Source organism: Eulemur rufifrons, chromosome 1 (assembly GCF_041146395.1).
Source record: "Eulemur rufifrons isolate Redbay chromosome 1, OSU_ERuf_1, whole genome shotgun sequence".
NCBI lineage: Eukaryota > Metazoa > Chordata > Mammalia > Primates > Lemuridae > Eulemur > Eulemur rufifrons.
The window spans coordinates 34346148-34365452 of record NC_090983.1 but is presented as its reverse complement, the minus strand read 5'-3'; the positions used below and the strand labels follow the sequence as shown (position 1 = coordinate 34365452).

Here is a 19305-nt window from a genome sequence, read left to right as displayed (position 1 = left end):
TAATGTTGCTGTTCTGGAAACCAGAGAACACTGTTAATTCTTAGGTTGGGTTGTGGGCTCACAGGTGTGCCATTCCATTTTATTATTAAATTTATATACTATTTAAATTAAATGAAAAGAAAAAGCCAGTCTTAGACTAAAGATGACAGTGTGTTATGAACCAGGGATTAGTATTAATCCAATTCTGGGCTCCTGAGGTCTCCCCCGCAAAATCTAAGGTTCCATTACAAAAACAAACTTGAAAAACACCGTTCTAGAAGAACTTCAAGACCATTTTAAAAGAAAATTACTTTTGAGAAATAAATTTGAAAATTTTTATTTGCAGTAACATATTTCATTCCATCTCCCTGGATCTCAATAATCTTTGGCAAGAACTTGGTAGATCACAAATTTACCTCTTTTTGTTGATTTAACAAAAATTGTTTAAAGATTTCCCCTACTTTTATAGTTCTGATCCTTCTCTTAAATACTCTTAGTAATTATTTTTCTTCTTTTCTCCCTCCTTCCCTTCCATTTAGGCTCTAAGATAAAATTTATATGACATTTCAGATGTTGACTAGGCATCTGTATAAGCCATACTCTGTCCTGCGAAGCGCCAGCCACTGACGGGGTTTTGAAAAACGCCTGAATATAAAGTTCTTGCCCACAAGCAGCTCAGCCCAGAGACGGAAACGGATCCATAAATAGAAGATTAGAACCCAAAGCAGGAAACACAGGATGTTATTTACACAAACGTAAATACTGATCGCTTTTCATACCCTCCCCTAAGCCTCCCTTTTCATGACCCTTCCTAAGCCCAGCTCCTCTCGCTGTTTTTCGGGCGAAAAGAGGTCGGAGGTGACCCACTGGAGCCGCGGGGCGGAACCCGCGGAGGGAGGAGGCGCGCGCGGAACGACAGAGGGCCGGCGCTCGGGCCGGATTTCATTGGCTTTCCGGCCGGAAGCTGCGGCACGGCCATGCTGCGCATGCGCCCCTCACACGTGCTGCCAAAATACCGCCCCCGCCGCTTGGGCCCCGCCAGCACCATGCCGCGAATTCCTGTCTTCCGGCTGCTAGGACGCACGGGGGTCAGTAGGGTTTCTCTCCTGGAGGGATCTGGCTCACGCCACTACAGTTCGGGCTCTCTCGGTGCTCGCGACGATGTTTGCGACGCGCGTGCCTACTTCACTACACCCATTTTCTACGTGAACGCGGCGCCGCACATCGGGCACCTGTACTCAGCGCTACTGGCGGACGCCCTGTACCGCCACCGTCGCCTACGAGTTCCCAGCGTCGCCGCTACGCGATTCTCCACCGGTACCGATGAGCATGGCCTGAAGATTCAGCAGGCGGCAGCTACTGCGGGCCTGGCTCCAACCGAGCTCTGCGACCGAGTCTCTGCCCAGTTCCAGCAGCTTTTCCAGGAGGCTGGTATCTCCTCCACTGACTTCATCCGCACCACGGAGGCCCGGCACCGGGCGGCTGTGCAGCACTTCTGGGGAGTGCTGAAGGCCCGGGGTCTGCTGTACAAGGGACTCTATGAAGGTTGGTATTGCGCCTCCGACGAGTGCTTCCTGCCTGAGACCAAGGTCACCTGGCAGCCGGGCCCATCAGGGGATTCGTGTCCTGTATCTCTCGAGAGTGGACATCCAGTCTCCTGGACCAAGGAAGAAAACTACATTTTCAGGCTTTCCCAGTTTCGGGAGCCACTCCAGCGGTGGCTGCGGAGCAACCCTCAGGCGATTACCCCTGAGCCGTTCCATCACTCAGTCCTTCAGTGGCTAGAGGATGAGCTGCCTGACCTGTCCGTGTCTCGCAGGAGTAGCCACTTACACTGGGGCATTCCGGTGCCCGGGGACGATTCGCAGACCATCTATGTATGGCTGGATGCCTTGGTCAACTACCTCACTGTAATTGGCTACCCAAATGCTGAGTTCAAATCTTGGTGGCCGGCCACCGCTCATGTCATAGGTAAGGACATTCTCAAATTCCATGCCATCTATTGGCCTGCATTCCTGTTAGGGGCAGGCATGAGCCCGCCACACCGCATCTGTGTCCACTCGCACTGGACGGTGTGTGGCCAAAAGATGTCTAAGAGCCTGGGCAACGTGGTGGATCCTAAGACTTGTCTTGATCGCTATACTGTGGATGGTTTTCGCTACTTTCTTCTTCGGCAGGGCGTCCCCAACTGGGACTGTGACTACTACGATGAAAAGGTGGTTAAATTGTTGGACTCTGAGCTGGCAGATGCCTTGGGAGGTCTTTTGAACCGATGCACTGCCAACAGGATAAACCCTTCTGGGACCTACCCGTCCTTCTGCACTACCTGCTTCCCCAGTGAGCCAGGGTTGCTGGAGGCACCAGTTCGTGCTCAGGCAGAGGACTATGCTCTGGTGAGCGCAGTGGCCACTTTGCCCAAGCAAGTGGCAGACCACTATGATAACTTTCAGATATATAAAGCTCTAGAGGCAGTGTCCAGCTGTGTCCGGCAAACTAATGGTTTTGTCCAAAGGCATGCACCATGGAAGTTGAACTGGGAGAGCCCAGTGGATGCTCCCTGGCTGGGTACTGTGCTTCATGTGGCCTTCGAATGCTTGCGAGTCTTTGGAACTTTGCTGCAGCCTGTCACCCCAAGCCTGGCTGATAAGCTGCTGTCCAGGCTGGGGGTCTCTGCCACAGAGAGGGGCCTTGGAGAGCTCTATTTCTTGCCTCGATTCTATGGACATCCATGCCCTTTTGAAGGGAGGAGGCTGGGACCTGAAACTGGGCTTTTGTTTCCAAGACTGGACCAGTCCAGGGCTTGGCTCATGAAAGCCCATAGGACCTAGAAACGCAGCTCTTAATTGGCTTATGGTTAAAAAGCAAATGTTATTTTCTTATTTTTCATTTTCAGGAAACTTATACTAGTGTTTTCTTAAGTGTTGCATCAAATGAGCACATAAGCTGTGCTCTTGTGAAAAGAGATTTGTAGCCTTTCAGGTGCCTGTCCCCCTTTTCTTCATTTATCTGTGCCCATTAACCACTGTCCTTTGTGCACTGTATGTCTAAGATGTCTCCAGGGAAAGATGGATAAGAGACAATGTTGCCAATAGTCTCTCTTCTCATTGTACCTCCTTCCAAACCACAGTTATGTATTTTTGTCCAAACTACCTCTCATGGGTTGTTTTTCATTGGCCTGGCCTCTGCTTCTCGGGCTAAGTTGTGCAGTGATTCCTTTTATTGAGAGTGAGTGTTGGAGGCCCCCTACCTCAGCTTTTATGGGGTAGCCCTACTTTGTTATATATGTTGGGTCTCCTGTTAAAAAGAGATTCTTTTATTAAACCTTTAAAAACCAGTGTCATAGACCAGATGATTTTTGCCCATGTTCATCCCTATTCTTTAAATTCCTACAACTGGACTCCCTACTTAGTTAATAGTCTTTTAACAGTTGTGTTTTGTAACATTACGCTTCAACCAGCAGATGGCTCTAGTCTCACACATTTAATTATTTAAGAGTGAGGTTTCAGAATATTGAGAATAAATTAGCTTTCTGCTTTCTAATTTTTCAGATCTTTAAGTTTTTACTGCATTTCTTAAGGGAAAACCTACTACAACCACTGCTGTTTTAACAGCAATTTAAAAAACTCAGAATCCTCAGTTTCTTTCCAGACTACTGAAAAATGACACTCTATTAATGTTTAGTGAGCAAATAATCAGATGTATCAGGTTGTTTATATGATAAACTATAAAGCTCTCTTAAGGTGCTTCGTATGTTAAAAATTTTAAACTTCAATAACATTAGGTTACAGGTATGATTAAAACTAATTCAAAGGGACAATATTTTCTTTACAGTCTTAAATTTTGTTATCCACATACATAATTTACCTCATGATTTCTTTTGATTAGTTAGTATGTCTAATACAATACAGAAATTGTGAAATAGTTATAATAAATGTTAACGTATTTATTTTCAAGTTTTAACTGATTTTTTGCTTTTTTAAGTTATTAAAGTTTAAAAGTTTGCAGGTACCTTATTCAGATCTGTTCTGTTGCATTTGTTGAAGGTGATGGTGAAGGGAGGAAATGATCAATGCTCCGGGAATCTCAAACTGGATTTAGGAATGTTTCCAAGGCTCCATAACAAAACATCATAGACAAGATGTTATCAATTTATACAATGACCACAACATAGTAAGCCAGCATTATATCTCATAGGTGATTGGCTAGCTAGGCCAAAGTTTAACATGAGAACTTGTCTTGGAATATTCATTCTAAGTATGGTAGCAAGTAGAAAGGGCTCACTACAAAGTGAAGGATTGTGCTGGTAGTTCTCCCAGATTTATTCTAGGTGCCACTATTCAGCTCCAGTTTCTGTTTATTAATCAGTGAAGTGAGGAATTTCTGGTTGGAAACACTGCCTGGAAAACAATGTTTGAAGGCATTCTAAAGGCAGAAGGACTGTTTGTACATATGTTCCTTCAGACTCTCTTTGTTCATAATTCTGGGCTTTCCATATGACATATTCAGGTTATCTGCTGGGATTACTAGGGCAGACTACTGGCATAGGATGGAGTGTAGTATGTTGTGGGCTGGATAGAGCAGAGGGTGGTGAAAGACGGCATGTGTTTACATGGATGAAGGAAAACAGATTTGGAAAACCAGTGGGATTAAAACCTCTGCCTATGAAGTGCCCTTAATAGCAGCGTTACAGTTCTACAGTATCTTTCCGCCCTTGAATGAACTTTTCTGTGGCTTAGTGCTGGTCAATACAATGGACCTTGGCTTACTGGAAGTTGTTTTGGAGTTCTTTTTGTGCAGCTTGTCATTTGTGCAGCTTGTCATTTGTGCAGGCACTTAAGTGGCTACCTGGATATTTGTGGTAGTGCAGGGTACAAGAAAATAGGTGAACCAGATAGGGCATAATTGTTACAGAAGACAGGATATTTGAGTGGAGGTAAGTTTGATTTGACTTCTGTGATATGGAAGGTGAACCACTTGGATTCTCTGTAGGAGGCAGACCAGGTAAAGCAAATATCCCTTGGGTACTCAGTTGATGTGTTTGAGTTGATCCAGCAGTTTAAGAATGGCAAGTGGAGGGTAGATGAAATTTAAAACTGGAGGGCATGCACTTCCAAGAGGGGACATTCTAACCACTTTTGGGAGATGATGAACTTGTAGAATACTCCTACTCCAGATCTACTAATACCGTATCTGGCATCTTGTGGATCCCTTGACTAGAAAGTAAGTTTCTTCTAATACTACCCTTGAAGTTCTCAAATATTCATTTTGGTGTATTTCTGGAAGCAGTATTGCAGGAGGTGGTAAGAGTACTGCCTACATCAGGTGTTCACGGGATGTCACATCAGGAAGGTAATAACAAGATGTCAGCTCAGTAGACTACAATCCTATGTGTGAAGTCATGTAAGTAGTGGGAAATGTATATTTTAAGTGGCACCATTATATATTAGAGGGCTGTTCCACAAAGGAACTCATAAATTAGATACCTCAGAAGTCAGAAGACCTGTGGCTATAGGCATGAGCATGAAAAAAATACAATCTTTGATTTCACTGACACCTCACAGTTATTCTGCATGTAGACCTCATTTTTCTTCAGGACCTGTGGACTCTGTAGGGGGTGTGAAGAGCCTAATAAATTGAATATGAAGTTGATGCCAAAGTACTTAGGAAAGGTGTAGGTTGGAATATGGGCCATGGGGCACAGGTTCTTTTTTTTTTTTTTTTTTTTTCCAGGTTGTACTTGTGACTGGGACATAGCTCTTTAGATCTGGGAAGTTCCAAAACTCAGTGAAGCCAGTAGTTGGTCAGGTTGTGAACGCCTTCAACAAGGATGACATAATCATGAAGTAGCAGCAGATGACAGTACCAAGCATTCAGCAAGTTCTGCCTTGGGTGTGTGGTAGGGATGGTTTCCTGGATCCCTGACTGCCCTACCCCTACCAGGTACGTAGAGTATGTAGTGGCATTGTTGGCCATGATTAGTGTAACCTTGAGTTATGGGGAAGACTAGGTCTCCTGGCTAAGACTTGGTCCTTAAGGTTGTTATATGATCAAGTCTGTAACTGCCTCTTAGAGGCAATACCCCCCTATCCATAGTTCTATCAGATAACAGAACAACTCTTCTTAGTGGGAGGTATGGGTTGCTGTAAACCTTGGTGGGTCTTTGGCTTGTCTTTTGCCAAAGTCAGTTATCAGCAGACCTAAAAGGGTGTGGACATATTGACAGCCATGTATCTATTTTTGCAGCAAAGCTTTACTAATTCATAGAGCTTGTGGGGAGCTAGGGTACAGGGGTAACCAAGAGCACAAGTTCTAGAAAGCCCTTGAATCCCTTACAAAAGTAAGACAGTATAAAATAAGTCATTTTAGCACAACACAACTGGCCCTGTCCCTTCCTCTTGCAGGACATCTGGATAGGATTCTTTTTATCCAGACTTCCTTATGAAGAGGAACACACCAAAATTTGGAGGTTAATATTACTAGAAGGGCCAGAACAGTGACAACCAAGTTAATTAAGGTTAATTAGTGGGGAGTTTAGCCTTTCAGGAAGAGTGTCTTATTCTTTTTGGAGAGAGAGGATAGGAGAAGCCCAGTCCAATCTGCCTTCCTGTATCACCAATAACTACTTTGAGCAGAGGGGAAGGGACTAACCAATTTAGAAGTGAAATTGGCTTCTCCTTAGTAGGTAGTCTTGGGTTACCTAGAGTAGATCCTCTGAATTAAGGTATCCACTTAACAGTAATAGTTGACCATTTAAAATACTTTGCTTATGATTGTGTGATGTTAGTCAGTTTCTGTATTTTCATGAGGAGGAAAGGAACTGAGAGGGACTACATGCACCAAGAGGATCTTCCTATGGCCCTGACAACTAGAAATAATATCCCCCTACTGTGCCTCTTTCTACTGGGAGGTTCAGTCATATCTGGGTCTTCACCAAAGCAAGGACTATAGTATAGAAGTTTCATCCTTGGCCATGAATTGAATTTCACCCTCTTTTAGCTTATGGCACAATTTACTCACCATGGATTTTAAAGTCCACAGCTCCTCACTTAAGAACAGGATGGTGTGAGATGTCAGGATGTTTCAGGAAACCAAGTGTGCCATGTGCAAGAAGAAAATTATAGCTCCGAGGAAGGGTGAGCCCTGCCCTTGAATCATAAGCATTTCTGGATGAAACATCTGCAGAGGACCTGAAAGACTCACTGGGTAAGCTGGAGGGAGAGCTCTAGGAATAACTGGAAATGGAGATGCCACCTTTCTCCATGTATGGTGTGGGAAAAATGTACTAATCTCCCTATGCTACCGCTCTTAAGGCCATGCCATGTGCATGTACCCCTCATTAATTGAGAATCACTGGTTTATGAGATTTAACACGGAGATGAACCTTTAAAAACTACATTATGATTGTTACAGATTGGAATAATTGTATTCTCTTGATTCAATATATTCCATAAAAATATGACTGATTACACAATCTTCTTCCTGATTAAAATATTTAAAAAATGATAATAACTTTTACTTTGGAACAAATTAAATAAAACAGCTTCAGTATTATGGCTTCCTTTGAAATCAGTCTAGAAGCTTTTTATTGGTTAAAAAGCTATAGATATTAAAAAATAAAGTTAATAAGCATGTTATACATATTAGGTTTATCACTAAAATAATACAAATAGAATACATTTCTTTCAAGCCAGATGAAAAGAAAGGTTAAAGAAGACAATCTAACCAAAGACAGAAAGGAAAAAAAAAGGGCAAAGAAAAAGGAAAAATATGGTGAATAGAAGACCCACAGTAAGATGACAGATGTAAATACAAATACATCAGTAAAATTTTGTGTGATGAACCTTCTGTCAAAAGACAATAATGTTCAAGATTAAATTTAAAAAGCTAGATATGTATGTAGTTAAAAGAGATGTATTTAAACATAGCAGAAAGAAGACATAAGAAGAAAGAAATACTAGGCATATATTAACCAAAAGAAAGCTGATACAGTAATACCAATATTAGACAATCTTTACTGAGGGGAAAACCATTACTAAAGATAAAGTGGGACTTAATATAAAAGGAATAATGCACTGACGAGTTCTAACAGTTATGAATTTGTATGATCTAATAGCCTCAAAATGTAAAAAGCTAAAATTGAAAATAAGAAATGTTCAAGTCTGTAAAAAGAAAATGAAACCATCACTCATGAGTTGAGAGAAACCATGCATTGAGAAAGTAAAAAATAACCACTCATCCTAGACATTAGGATTTCAGTCTTTAATGCTTACTGCCAAGTGAATCATCACTGCTAAGTGTAGAAAAAAATTTATAGTAGGCAAGGTTTTGTGATTCTAAAACTTTGTCTTTTTCCATGTATGCCTGTGTGAAAATAGTAACTTGCTTTTTGAATACAATTATCAACTGCTCAGTAAGTCCTTTTAATGGGTTAAAAAGGGAAGAATCCCATGGCTATAATTTTGTCAAATTTTCTAATTTTTAGTTCAGTAATAAGTGAAATTAAAGGGAAAAAATCAACAGTTCTCTGTTCCTTATTTGTGCTCTCTCATTTTTCCCATCAAACCTATGAGGTATTATTCTGTTTCACTGATGAGAAACTGAGTCACAGAGAGATTAAGCAACTTGGCTAGGGTTTATACAGCTTATACAACAAGAGAGCCTAGGCTCAAACTTGTCTCGATGCGAGAGCCTCAGCACCACCTTTAGTAGCAACACTACAATCAATCAATCAATGTACACTGAGGGCATTGTTTTAAGTATTGTGGGAAAGAGGAAGTAGTATAATTATATCCAAACACTTGAAGATGTAAAGTCCAAATAAGAACCTTTAATTGAAATACATCAATTAGTGTTTCAAGATGAGGAATTGAAGGCCGGGCGTGGTGGCTCACGCCTGTAATCCTAGCACTCTGGGAGGCCGTGGCGGGTGGATCGCTCAAGGTCAGGAGTTCGAGACCAGCCTGAGCAAGAGCGAGACCCCGTCTCTACTAAAAATAGAAAGAAATTATATGGACAACTAAAAGATATATATACAAAAAATTAGCCGGGCATGGTGGCGCATGCCTGTAGTCCCAGCTACTCGGGAGGCTGAGGCAGTAGGATCGCTTAAGCCCAGGAGTTTGAGGTTGCTGTGAGCTAGGCTGACGCCACGGCACTCACTCTAGCCCGGGCAACAGAGTGAGACTCTGTCTCAAAAAAAAAAAAAAAAAAAAAGATGAGGAATTGGTTTCTTGATAGCTAGATTATGAAACAGATGAGTACCAAAATAGAAATTTAGAAAAACATACTTACTTTACTATGACATATGGTATACTTCACTATTGCTTTCAGTAATTTCTTTTATATCCTAAACCTGCTTATGTGTGCTAGTGCAAATTGGTAAAATTTTTAATAACTTCATAGACCCTATTTTTCTTTTTCCTTAAGGTTATTTTGTTTCTTATTTTCACAATGGTGTTCCAAATTCTAGAATCTAACAGTCCTCTAAATAAAAGTATGTCGCCATAAATTCATGAATCTATGTATTTTAAAATGACATTTTACTAATTAATAGTTTAAATATATATTTATCTCTAAACATGAAAACATATCAATATTCAGAAGTTTTATTTGAATTAACTACTATAGTAACAAAGCCAGAGAATTTTATTAGAGGCCACAAACACTGAAACTTTTTAATACATACAGTTTTAATACAAATGAACTTATTAAGACTCATCTATTTACTAACAATTTAAGTTCTATAAATTTACTTAACATTTATTACTGTATATGTATGACATCTTTCCTAAGAAGCCTGCAGAAACCAGATTAAATATTCTTGACTGCAGTTATTACCAAAGCAAATACTACCCTGTTAGCATTTTAAAATGTTGGATAATTCGTGGTAAATTATACCTCATATCATAGTTGAGACATGCTCTTACCTCCCCAAACTAAGAGACTTTATTATGAATTGCATAAAGAATACTCAGTGCTATATTTTGCATTTTTTCTGAAATGTAGCTATTTTGTTGGACATGGGCTATACCCTGAAGAAGTATGATGAAAGCCAAGTCTCTTAGCTGTCATCTAAAGTGTATTTTAAAAAATATATCAAAAGATATTAAAATCCTTGCTAACTTGGAAAGCCAAGAAGACCTATATTTTTATTCTATGTTTTCAATTTTTCAGGATTCTGTTAAATGTAGGCAATACAGTCCCATGGTTAGCAAGGCATGATAGGTGCTTTTTCATTTTTTTTTCCCAGTTTTTTTTTTACAGCAGGTTATGACTTGTTGACAAAATCAGACTGATCATTAAAAATGTCCAATATAGTAAGCATAGTTTAGTTTACCTTTAGAAGTCACTTACTAAAGGAATTCATAAGGGCTTTCATAAAGAGTCCTCAATCTTAGTAAATTGAGATTAATACATTAACTTTTTATATTTAAATTTCTATAAAACTTATTTTATAGAAATTCCCGACATTTTATATAAAAAGCGAAACTTAGTTTGAGTTCTGTTTGATTTTACAGCTCCTCACTGGAATATAATTAAACAAATCAAGTTATAATGTGTAAGAGGCCTATTTTAGCATTATAGAATAAGAACTAACATAAGTTATTGAAATATGTATGGTTAATTTCATGAAAGCTGATGGTTGGATTTTCATGCCATTTTAAGAGCTGAAAGGATTATTTTTTGCTTGGATGTAAAGGAAATATTTTAAACATTCATTATGACATTGTTTGACTTAGTATCAAAAAATAATGATTAGTTAATCCTCAAAGTAGGAAGTTTTTTCTTATTTAAATGTTGTTTACATGAAAATCAGCCTCTTGAAGGTAGTTAATTCATAACAAATTTTACATTAAACATTTTTGGATGTAACTGATGTCATAAAATTAGTTTTCTTGCCTAAGGAGACAATATAGCACTTCATTCTTTTTTCATAATTTATGGAGACTATCTAAAAGTGGAGCTGTCAGCTTTGGGGCATAAAAACCAATATAAATGTATGTCTTGTGTAGCTAACTGTAAAAATTGGGACATGAACGTGATCTCAGAAAAGCAGATGAAAAATAGTGAAATCTTACTGCTTAACATTTAAAGTAGTGAGAAGGGGACTAGCCAAGTTAAACCAAGTTATAAAAATCCATCATTGGTAACTCTGTTAAGGTAGATGTTTAAATATTCAATATGTGAAAATAGGTAAGTCTGAACTCAGGATTTTAAACAAATTCTCTAAAGATAGACACATGGCTAGAGCATAGGCATAAAAATCTACTTGGTAAACATAGGATTGTTGCTGAGCTTATTTTCATTTTTCCTTTGGCACCAACAACATTAGGATATTAGATGTGTTATTTTAATTGAAAGCTATTCTCTCAGTTGGAAATAACCTTAAAATAATGCTAAAGTTAACTTTACTAGTCTATATTTGGGTACCTATTTAGGACAGGAAAAATTTACATGTATTAGTATCTTTTAAAAATATTTTGCATAATAGGTAATACTAATAAGGATTTTAGGAAATTTCTTTTACATGTTGCTAAAAATATGTTATATAAGTGTTTATTGTGTAGCTTGCTTTGGTACCAAAGTTAGACATGTTAAAAGCAACGGTCTTGATGATTAGCAAGAGAACACATTGTATTGAAGTCGTCAGAAATTGTTAATACCTTAAAATTATTATCCTTTAGATTTTTTTTTTCTCCAAAACACCAAAGGGAAAAAAGATATGCTTTTTTAGGCAATACTTTTTATATTAATTAAACATTTCTTTTACAAACTATCATTGGATACGCTTTTTTAGGCAATACTTTTTATATTAATTAAACATTTCTTTTATAAACTATCATTGGTTGTTTCAGAATTATATCAGGCTAAATATGAGGGTTTAGTTTATCTTTGTTCATTTTTATATCATGACTTATAAAAAGGACCTTGATAACTAAAAGCTAAAACACTGATCTTTCATAGTTATTAAAACTGTTTTTGCTATCATGGATATGTTACATTGTAAAATAAGAGCAAAACATCACAATTTAAGCAAATTAGGTATTTTTTGGGGGGTACATTAATAAATTTTCATACTGCCTCTGTTCTTCTGCACAGTACAGTCTGGAGAGAGAAAGAAGGTAATATATAATCTTTACAGAATTGAATGAAAGTAATGTAGAAGTACATCAAGACATTTTGGTAAAGAGTATAATTGTCTAAAATAAATTAGCTAAAAAAAACACTTCAATGTCAATCTTTTTTGAAGCAAAATACAGTTTCTCTCAGACTCTTAAAATTTACAAAAGTTTTAGAACAAAAATGCTTTGATATATACTGAATAAGCCTGAATAATAAATATAGGATTAAATGTATGCTAAAAACACCAGACAAGCTGAATATTAGGTAATTGTTTCATGATAATTTGACTAGGGCTCTAGCAACACTTTATTGGGCCTTACCATACAGCATGTTACTTTAAAAATAATTGTAGCAAAAAAAAATTATTAAATTGATGGAGTAGCCTTAGGATATGCCAGAATATTCTTTAATATAGCTATGCCATTATATTTTATTCCTCAACCTATTAAATATTTTAGCTCAGAAACATTAGGATGATATACCCCCAAAATATGTACATCAATGGATAGCTCATTATCTTTTATGAGACAGGATTAAAAATTATTTAAAGTTATTATTAGGTTATCATCCTATATTATAAGAATGTTTTTATGTATAATTTTTATTCTTGCCTGACAGAAGGGCAAACCTGCTTTAGTTCTTGGAGTGGGCATGAAATTAAAATAGGGAAATTCTAGTATTTTCTAGTATTGTGCAATAAAATTTCATTAAATGCTAAGAGTAAACTTCCATGTAGTCAGTGTAAATATTACTTATTTAACTTATTTTATTATTACTCTAATCTTCTATAAAAGGAATATTATGTCTTTACTGAAGAAAGGTTATATATTAAACAGGATGCATTTAAAGAAGTTAGTGTAGCCATTTTTTAATTTTAAAAAGTTCTAGTTGGTGTGGCAATTTTTAATTGTAAAAAACTTCTCCAATTCTGTAAGAGCAGATAATCACAGCTTCTTTGTATTAAAAAGATGAAATATGAGTAAATTTTATTCAGTAAGGTTAATGTTTTAGAAGCCTAGAAACCTCACAGACTAAGACTTGAGTGAAAGATAAGGAATATTGACAGAGTCACTGTGTTAAAGAAAGAAATATGTATCAAATCTGACATGCTAAATGCAGGGAATGCTTATACTTGCCAACATGCTATGAGAACCCTTATACTTTGTGTATGAATGACTAAAGAGGGCCAGGAAATAGATATGGATCTAGTCATCAAGTATATTTAAGAATAGTGTCAACTTTCGCCATAATAATTGGTATAAATGGTCATAATATGACAGATTTCTTGATATTAATATATAGAGATTACATTTTATAGATATTAGTATCTGCCAAAATTTCTAAGACAAACCTAGAGTTTGAAATGTTTTACCAAAAACATTTAAAGGAGATAAAATATACACAAATCTAAATACAGTAAAACCAAAATAATGTGGAAACTAGAATCTACTTTACATATTTCCCTAACAAGGTAGTGTTTTTTTTCAACTATATCATATTACAACAAATGGCCTATTGCTTCATATATTCTGTATATACCATGGCTATATCTATAAATATGAAACATCTGGAATAAAACTGAAAAATCCAACCACCAAAGATGTTAAGTGGTTATATATGAGATTATCATGTTTATAAGATAGCCAAATGATGACCAAATTTTTCAAACTGATAAAGTTGAATATCTTGATAAAAGGCATTTGCTGTCTTATAGATATGACGTTTGTTCTATTTGTTACGGATTGTAAGTCTACATTACTGTAGTGTGTGAATTAGTAAAGGAAACCATGATTTTATCCTCTACCTCCAATGTTCGGCTATTAAGATTTCTTTAATTCCTTTAAAAAAGCAAAAACATTTAAACTTAAGCACATCCAAACCCTCTTGTTACTAGACCACGTATGAGGCTAGTTGTTTTCTATTATTGGACAAAATAGTTATCCAAGATTCTACTTAACAGAATCAGTAGAGGAAGGTGGAGTAAGAATTGAATCCTCTGCTCTGAAATCTTTTCTAGGATGAAAGTGTGGACTTCGAGAATATCGAGGTTTCAAACCTACAGATGAAGGTTGAGAAAAGCTTCTTCTCACAGAATGTAACCTTGGTTCCTATTAAGAGATTTAAAGAAAATTAGGGTTTTAATGCATTTTAAATGGCTCTATTTTATAATTACTTAAGGGAAAGATTTTAGAAAGTAAGATTAACTGGGCCTGGATTCTGTGGAGAAAAGGTGTGCTTTATGAAATTCCTTCCCACTAGAAAGAGTAGGTTACCTTATAAACTTACTGCTGGACAGGGAGGCATCCTATAAAAAGAGACTCATTTCGAGGGAGCTAAGAAAACCCATATCCAATGGTATTTCTAAATTATTAGGTTATGCTTCCTTTGTGTCATCCATGAACTTTGGCAAAGCTTTGTTTAAAAAAAGATTTATGTACTTATGATATACAAAATTAGAGTCATATCCTGCAGGTGACAAAGCAACTATCCAGAGAAAATTATTAATACACTAATCAATGTTAATATTTTATCCTACTGTTAAGTAAAACATGCAAATGAATAGACTCTGTGTTCCAACAAATGATTTTTATTTGATCCACTGTTGAATATAAGGATACTGGAGATACTGCTTTGCTCAAGACACTCAGAATAGGAAATTTCAGCTAAGGCATCTATATATAATGACTAAATGCCTACATCAGAGCATCAAGGTGTAACCAAATCCTTTTACCTAAAAATCTCATCATTTGTGCTGCCTACTTTAAATGATTTGAGTTTGAATAATGTAAGCATCAGGAGGTGGGGTTTATCTCATAAAGCTGAATAAAACTTTTGAAGTAGTACTTAGGCCAAATCGACTGGCTCAGCCTGCATTGAACAATAGAAATTTAATACTAAGTGTTTTAGTAGTTCTTCCAAAAACTTAACTAGTAACTTATATATGGTTAAGGGAAATGAACTAAAGTTTCTAAAATAAAAGGCAAAATTTCTCTAGAGAGGTATGTTTGATTACAAACAGTTGTAATTTCCATGAGTTGACCTACCATGACTCTGAGCATTGTCTATCAACAATGAAACCATTTGCCACTGCTAGAAAAGGTGACTATCAGGAGAATGTCACAAAAAGAATGGGTAATTTTTTATGGCATATCAGACCTAGGTTCTTCTAGGGTTCAAAATGTTTTAAATTGTGCAATTAAACAGACAGTTTATTCATATCACTTCAAGACACTTCGTGAAGTTACAAAATAGCATTCAAACCAGAAATGAAACATATTTGTGAAGCATTGTAATAATAAATTAAAGATAGCTTATCAAAATCAGTAGTGTGAGAAAATTCATTCTAATGATATCAGGCTACATTCAGCCTTAGGCACTGTTACAATTTTTGTGCTAAGGAGACTTCAGTGGACAATTATGATAATGACCCATTTATCTTAGTACCATATCAAATTTTATCAGTATAAAAAGTGGCACTAGTCTGGTGCCTGTCACTAGGATATAAAAAAGAAAACTTAAACTAGAATAACTCTTCCCACAAATAGCAAATACTACATAGGGTCTATACAAAGACTGATAAATGCTTACATTATAGCTATTAGGAAGAATAATGAAAAGGAAGAAAGAAGAAAAACATTTGTTTGTTGGTGGGCTTTCTGCTTTCAAAAGCACTAGAAATGTGCCATGTTCCCGAAATATAAAGAGTAGATGGCACAGCCTATAGATATCTTTGGTATCAAAGGTACCGAAGATTTTCTGGGATACCTTGGAAGCCCTTTCTTCTCACTTTTGTTCCTTCTTATTTTCCCAAAATACTGACCTGCACAATACTTTTAAAGAACATTTTCAATGAACAATCTTTTAAACAATTTTTTAATCTAAAAAATTAAATTCTAGGGTTATTCTCTTTGTACTGTTTTGGCTAGGACACTGGTTCATACTTAGGTTACTTGATAAAAGCATGATTAAACAGTTTCACGTTTATCACAGTTTGTTTTTTTCAGAACTGAAATACTTTCTGATTCAGATTCCCAGCTGCTTAGGAAATTAGAGATTTAATTTGAGTTAGATTTAATTTTAGTGACTCAATGAAAGATGGTCAATGACTCTTGGATGGGACAAAAATTATTTCTGAAAAGTATTGTGTTCTTTAAGGATCTGCCCTCTTGCCTCACTTCTCCCCTTCTCCTCCATAGAAATCACTTGCCTCCTTATAGGTGACCATTTATTATAATAGTAATTAAAAGTTCTGAGTTCTATCACTTAACAGTAATGTCATTTTGGGCAACTGTCTTAACCTTATTCTAAGCCTCATTTCTTTTATTAAAAACTGCCTGATTATTTCACAAAAACATTGAGTGGATAAAATGAGATGATACATGTGAAATGCTTATAAATTTTAAGTTGCTATATAAACATAAGGTATTACTCTTGTATTAAAAATAATATAGTAGTCAAAGTTGGTATTTTAAGCATGATTTTATAGCACATCATCAACACAAAGTTAATACAATTTTTACAAGGAATATCATCATGGACTTTAAACAACTGTCAATGATTTAACCAAAGCTCTTCTGTAGAACAGTTAACACTGGTTAAGTTACCAAGATTTTAAGACTAATTAATATCTTAAGACTATTCCACAGTTATAACTCTGTTTTTTCATGTATAAAATAAGGGATAATAGGGTCTCCGGGATTCATATGAGTCCTTAAGTTATATGTATCAATGGCTAAACTGGAAACCATAAAGCTTCAAGGGTTAAAGTAATAGAGAAGTCTAGACCTAGCACTTATGGCTTAATCCCTTTTTAGACTACATTTTTCGATTCTAGTTTAATGTTACATTTATTTTATAATATATTAATAGGGTTAGTTACATTCCAATTTCCCTGGGACAGTGTAGGTTTATGCTTATTGTAGTATTCAAGTTTTAGTTTTGAAAATGGTTTTTGAATAGATAATTTTATAGGCTTATTAATATGGAAAATTTGCTTGGTCAATAAACACATTTCAAAAATTATATAATTTTAATTATTTTTGGTGCCCCCTTTCACTCTCAGTATCTGTATTTGAATGATAAACAGATGATTACCCATATAACAAGAAGTTGGAGCAGAGATCAGCAAAATCAAGAACTGTTTGACTACCTACCACAAGGAGCAGAAGTGAAAGCAGAATTTGATATGACTGATAAAACATCAGAGGACCTTTTCTATAGGTAAATAGGCTTGATTTCTATAAAGATAATAAAAATCAAATCAGCTACTCATGAATGAAGGTGGGAGTAAGATTCAAGAGAAAATATGTGCTGGAGAACAAGGACTCCTAATTCTGAGTCCATATAATGATCTTTCAGAGAAGGTTAAGCTAATAATCACATTGAGACTTGGCAAGTCTCTAAGAATGTGATTATTTCTGAGAAAAGATGGAGTTATGTTATTGTACATAACCCTATTCAGACAGATTGTAATTACAAGTCTGTCTTACTATAATAGAACAAACTGTATTAACAATAGAGAAAAGATTCTTTAGAAACTGCATGACCTGAGATTAAATCATGTTAGTAAAGACTGTTATTGTTGGTTACCTTTATATTAGGAGTGTATGAAGCTGTTTGACTTGAAGGATGTTTGATAAAGAAAGGCTAACTGGATAATTTCTTTTTCTTTTTTTAGTCAGAGCCCCACTCTGTCACCCTGCCTAGAGTGCCGTGGCGTCAGCCTAGCTCACTGCAACCTCAAACTCCTGGGCTTAAGCGATCCTCCTGCCTCAGCCTCCCAAGTAGCTGGGACTACAGGCATGCGCCACTATGCCCGGCTAATTTTTTCTATATATTTTTAGTTGTCCAGCTAATTTCTTTTTATTTTTTAATTTTTTACTAGAGACGGGGGTCTCGCTTTTGCTCAGGCTGGTTTCGAACTCCTGAGCTCAAACGATCTGCCCGCCTTGGCCTCCCAGAGTGCTAGGATTACAGGCGTGAGCCACCGCACCTGGCCGTGGATGATTTCTATATGAAGAAATGACCATTAGAATGAATTTTGGATACTTCTCCAAATAATTCACCATTTAGAAGAAAATTAGGGAAGCTGAATTCTCTGTAACGGGTATGCAAACTTTAAACAAAGATGGCAGTGATTTAGAAAGTAATTTTCAAGCAGCAAGTGAATAAATCAAATGAATGTATAGTGTTAGATTTACATCCCAAATCAAAGTTTGAATCTTTAAAATAGGTTTTTAACTTCAAAAAAATCCTGTCAAAAAACCAAACAAATCCTTTCTTCAGTTTTCCAGTCTTTTTTCATATCATGGCATACCAAGACAATGATAATATTCACATGGCACACTGGGGCTAACAAAGGGGCCTGTATTTACTGGAGGTGACATAAGATTTCCTGAATTCTCCATTGCTATTTTTAATATAGTTACTAAGGCAACAAAGTCATTTATTTCCTGGGGAATGGGGGGAAGAACTTAAGTAAATAATGCTTTAAAGACCAACAATACAGACATAAATATATCTACTCTAGTTCTGTAGAAAAGCATCAGTGAACATTTGATGCAGGAAGAGCTAAATCTTAACAAGGAATTCAGAATTTTATATTTCTCACAAATCAGATGTTGGTCAGTTTCCCCCAACTAGAAATAGGTCCACAGAATTTTGATTCGTTAATTACATGTGGGGATTTATCAATTGCTTGCTTGATACCTTCCACACAGGAATGGAATGATATCTGTTAGATAAAGATACAAAAACTCACTTGTTAAAAAATTAGAACCTGTCTCCAGTCTCAGATTCCCAGGCCAGATACCTAGAATGTGTCACAATGCTTGTTAGTAATATTGCTATGATGTATGTTCTAATTAATATATATTTTCTGTGTTATCCTGTTTTTTATATGTACATACATGCATTTAGATGTGTGTATACATATATAATTATATAAAAGAAAGCTCTAATTACCAAGACATTTCTATAAAAGGATTTTACTTATAGATTATCACAAAGCCTCAAGTTTCAGATTATCCACATTATATTCAATTAGATTAAACAAACAGAATGAATGATGATACAAGTAACTGTATCCCAAAGAGCATCTGAAATTAGAAACATTTTTATTTCAAATGCTTCATGAGTGAAAATAAAATTACTATTACTGTAAATACCACAAGTCCCATCTGATGGACAAGATACTTTACTGAA

General features: G+C 36.3%; 1 protein-coding gene across 1 annotated transcript; it reads left to right on the top strand.

The window, feature by feature from the left end:
* The first annotated feature begins 994 nt into the window (after positions 1 to 994).
* MARS2 (methionyl-tRNA synthetase 2, mitochondrial) lies at positions 995 to 3992 on the top strand. The gene has a single exon (XM_069468924.1). The coding sequence runs from the start codon at positions 1026 to 1028 to the stop codon at positions 2805 to 2807; it is 1782 nt and encodes a 593-aa protein (XP_069325025.1). The 5' UTR covers positions 995 to 1025; the 3' UTR covers positions 2808 to 3992.
* Positions 3993 to 19305: the final 15313 nt, after the last annotated feature.

What these genes read in the sequence shown, in the direction of transcription:
- MARS2 (XM_069468924.1), top strand. Translation starts at nt 1,026, where the DNA reads ATGCCGCGAATTCCTGTCTTCCGGCTGCTAGGACGCACGGGGGTCAGT.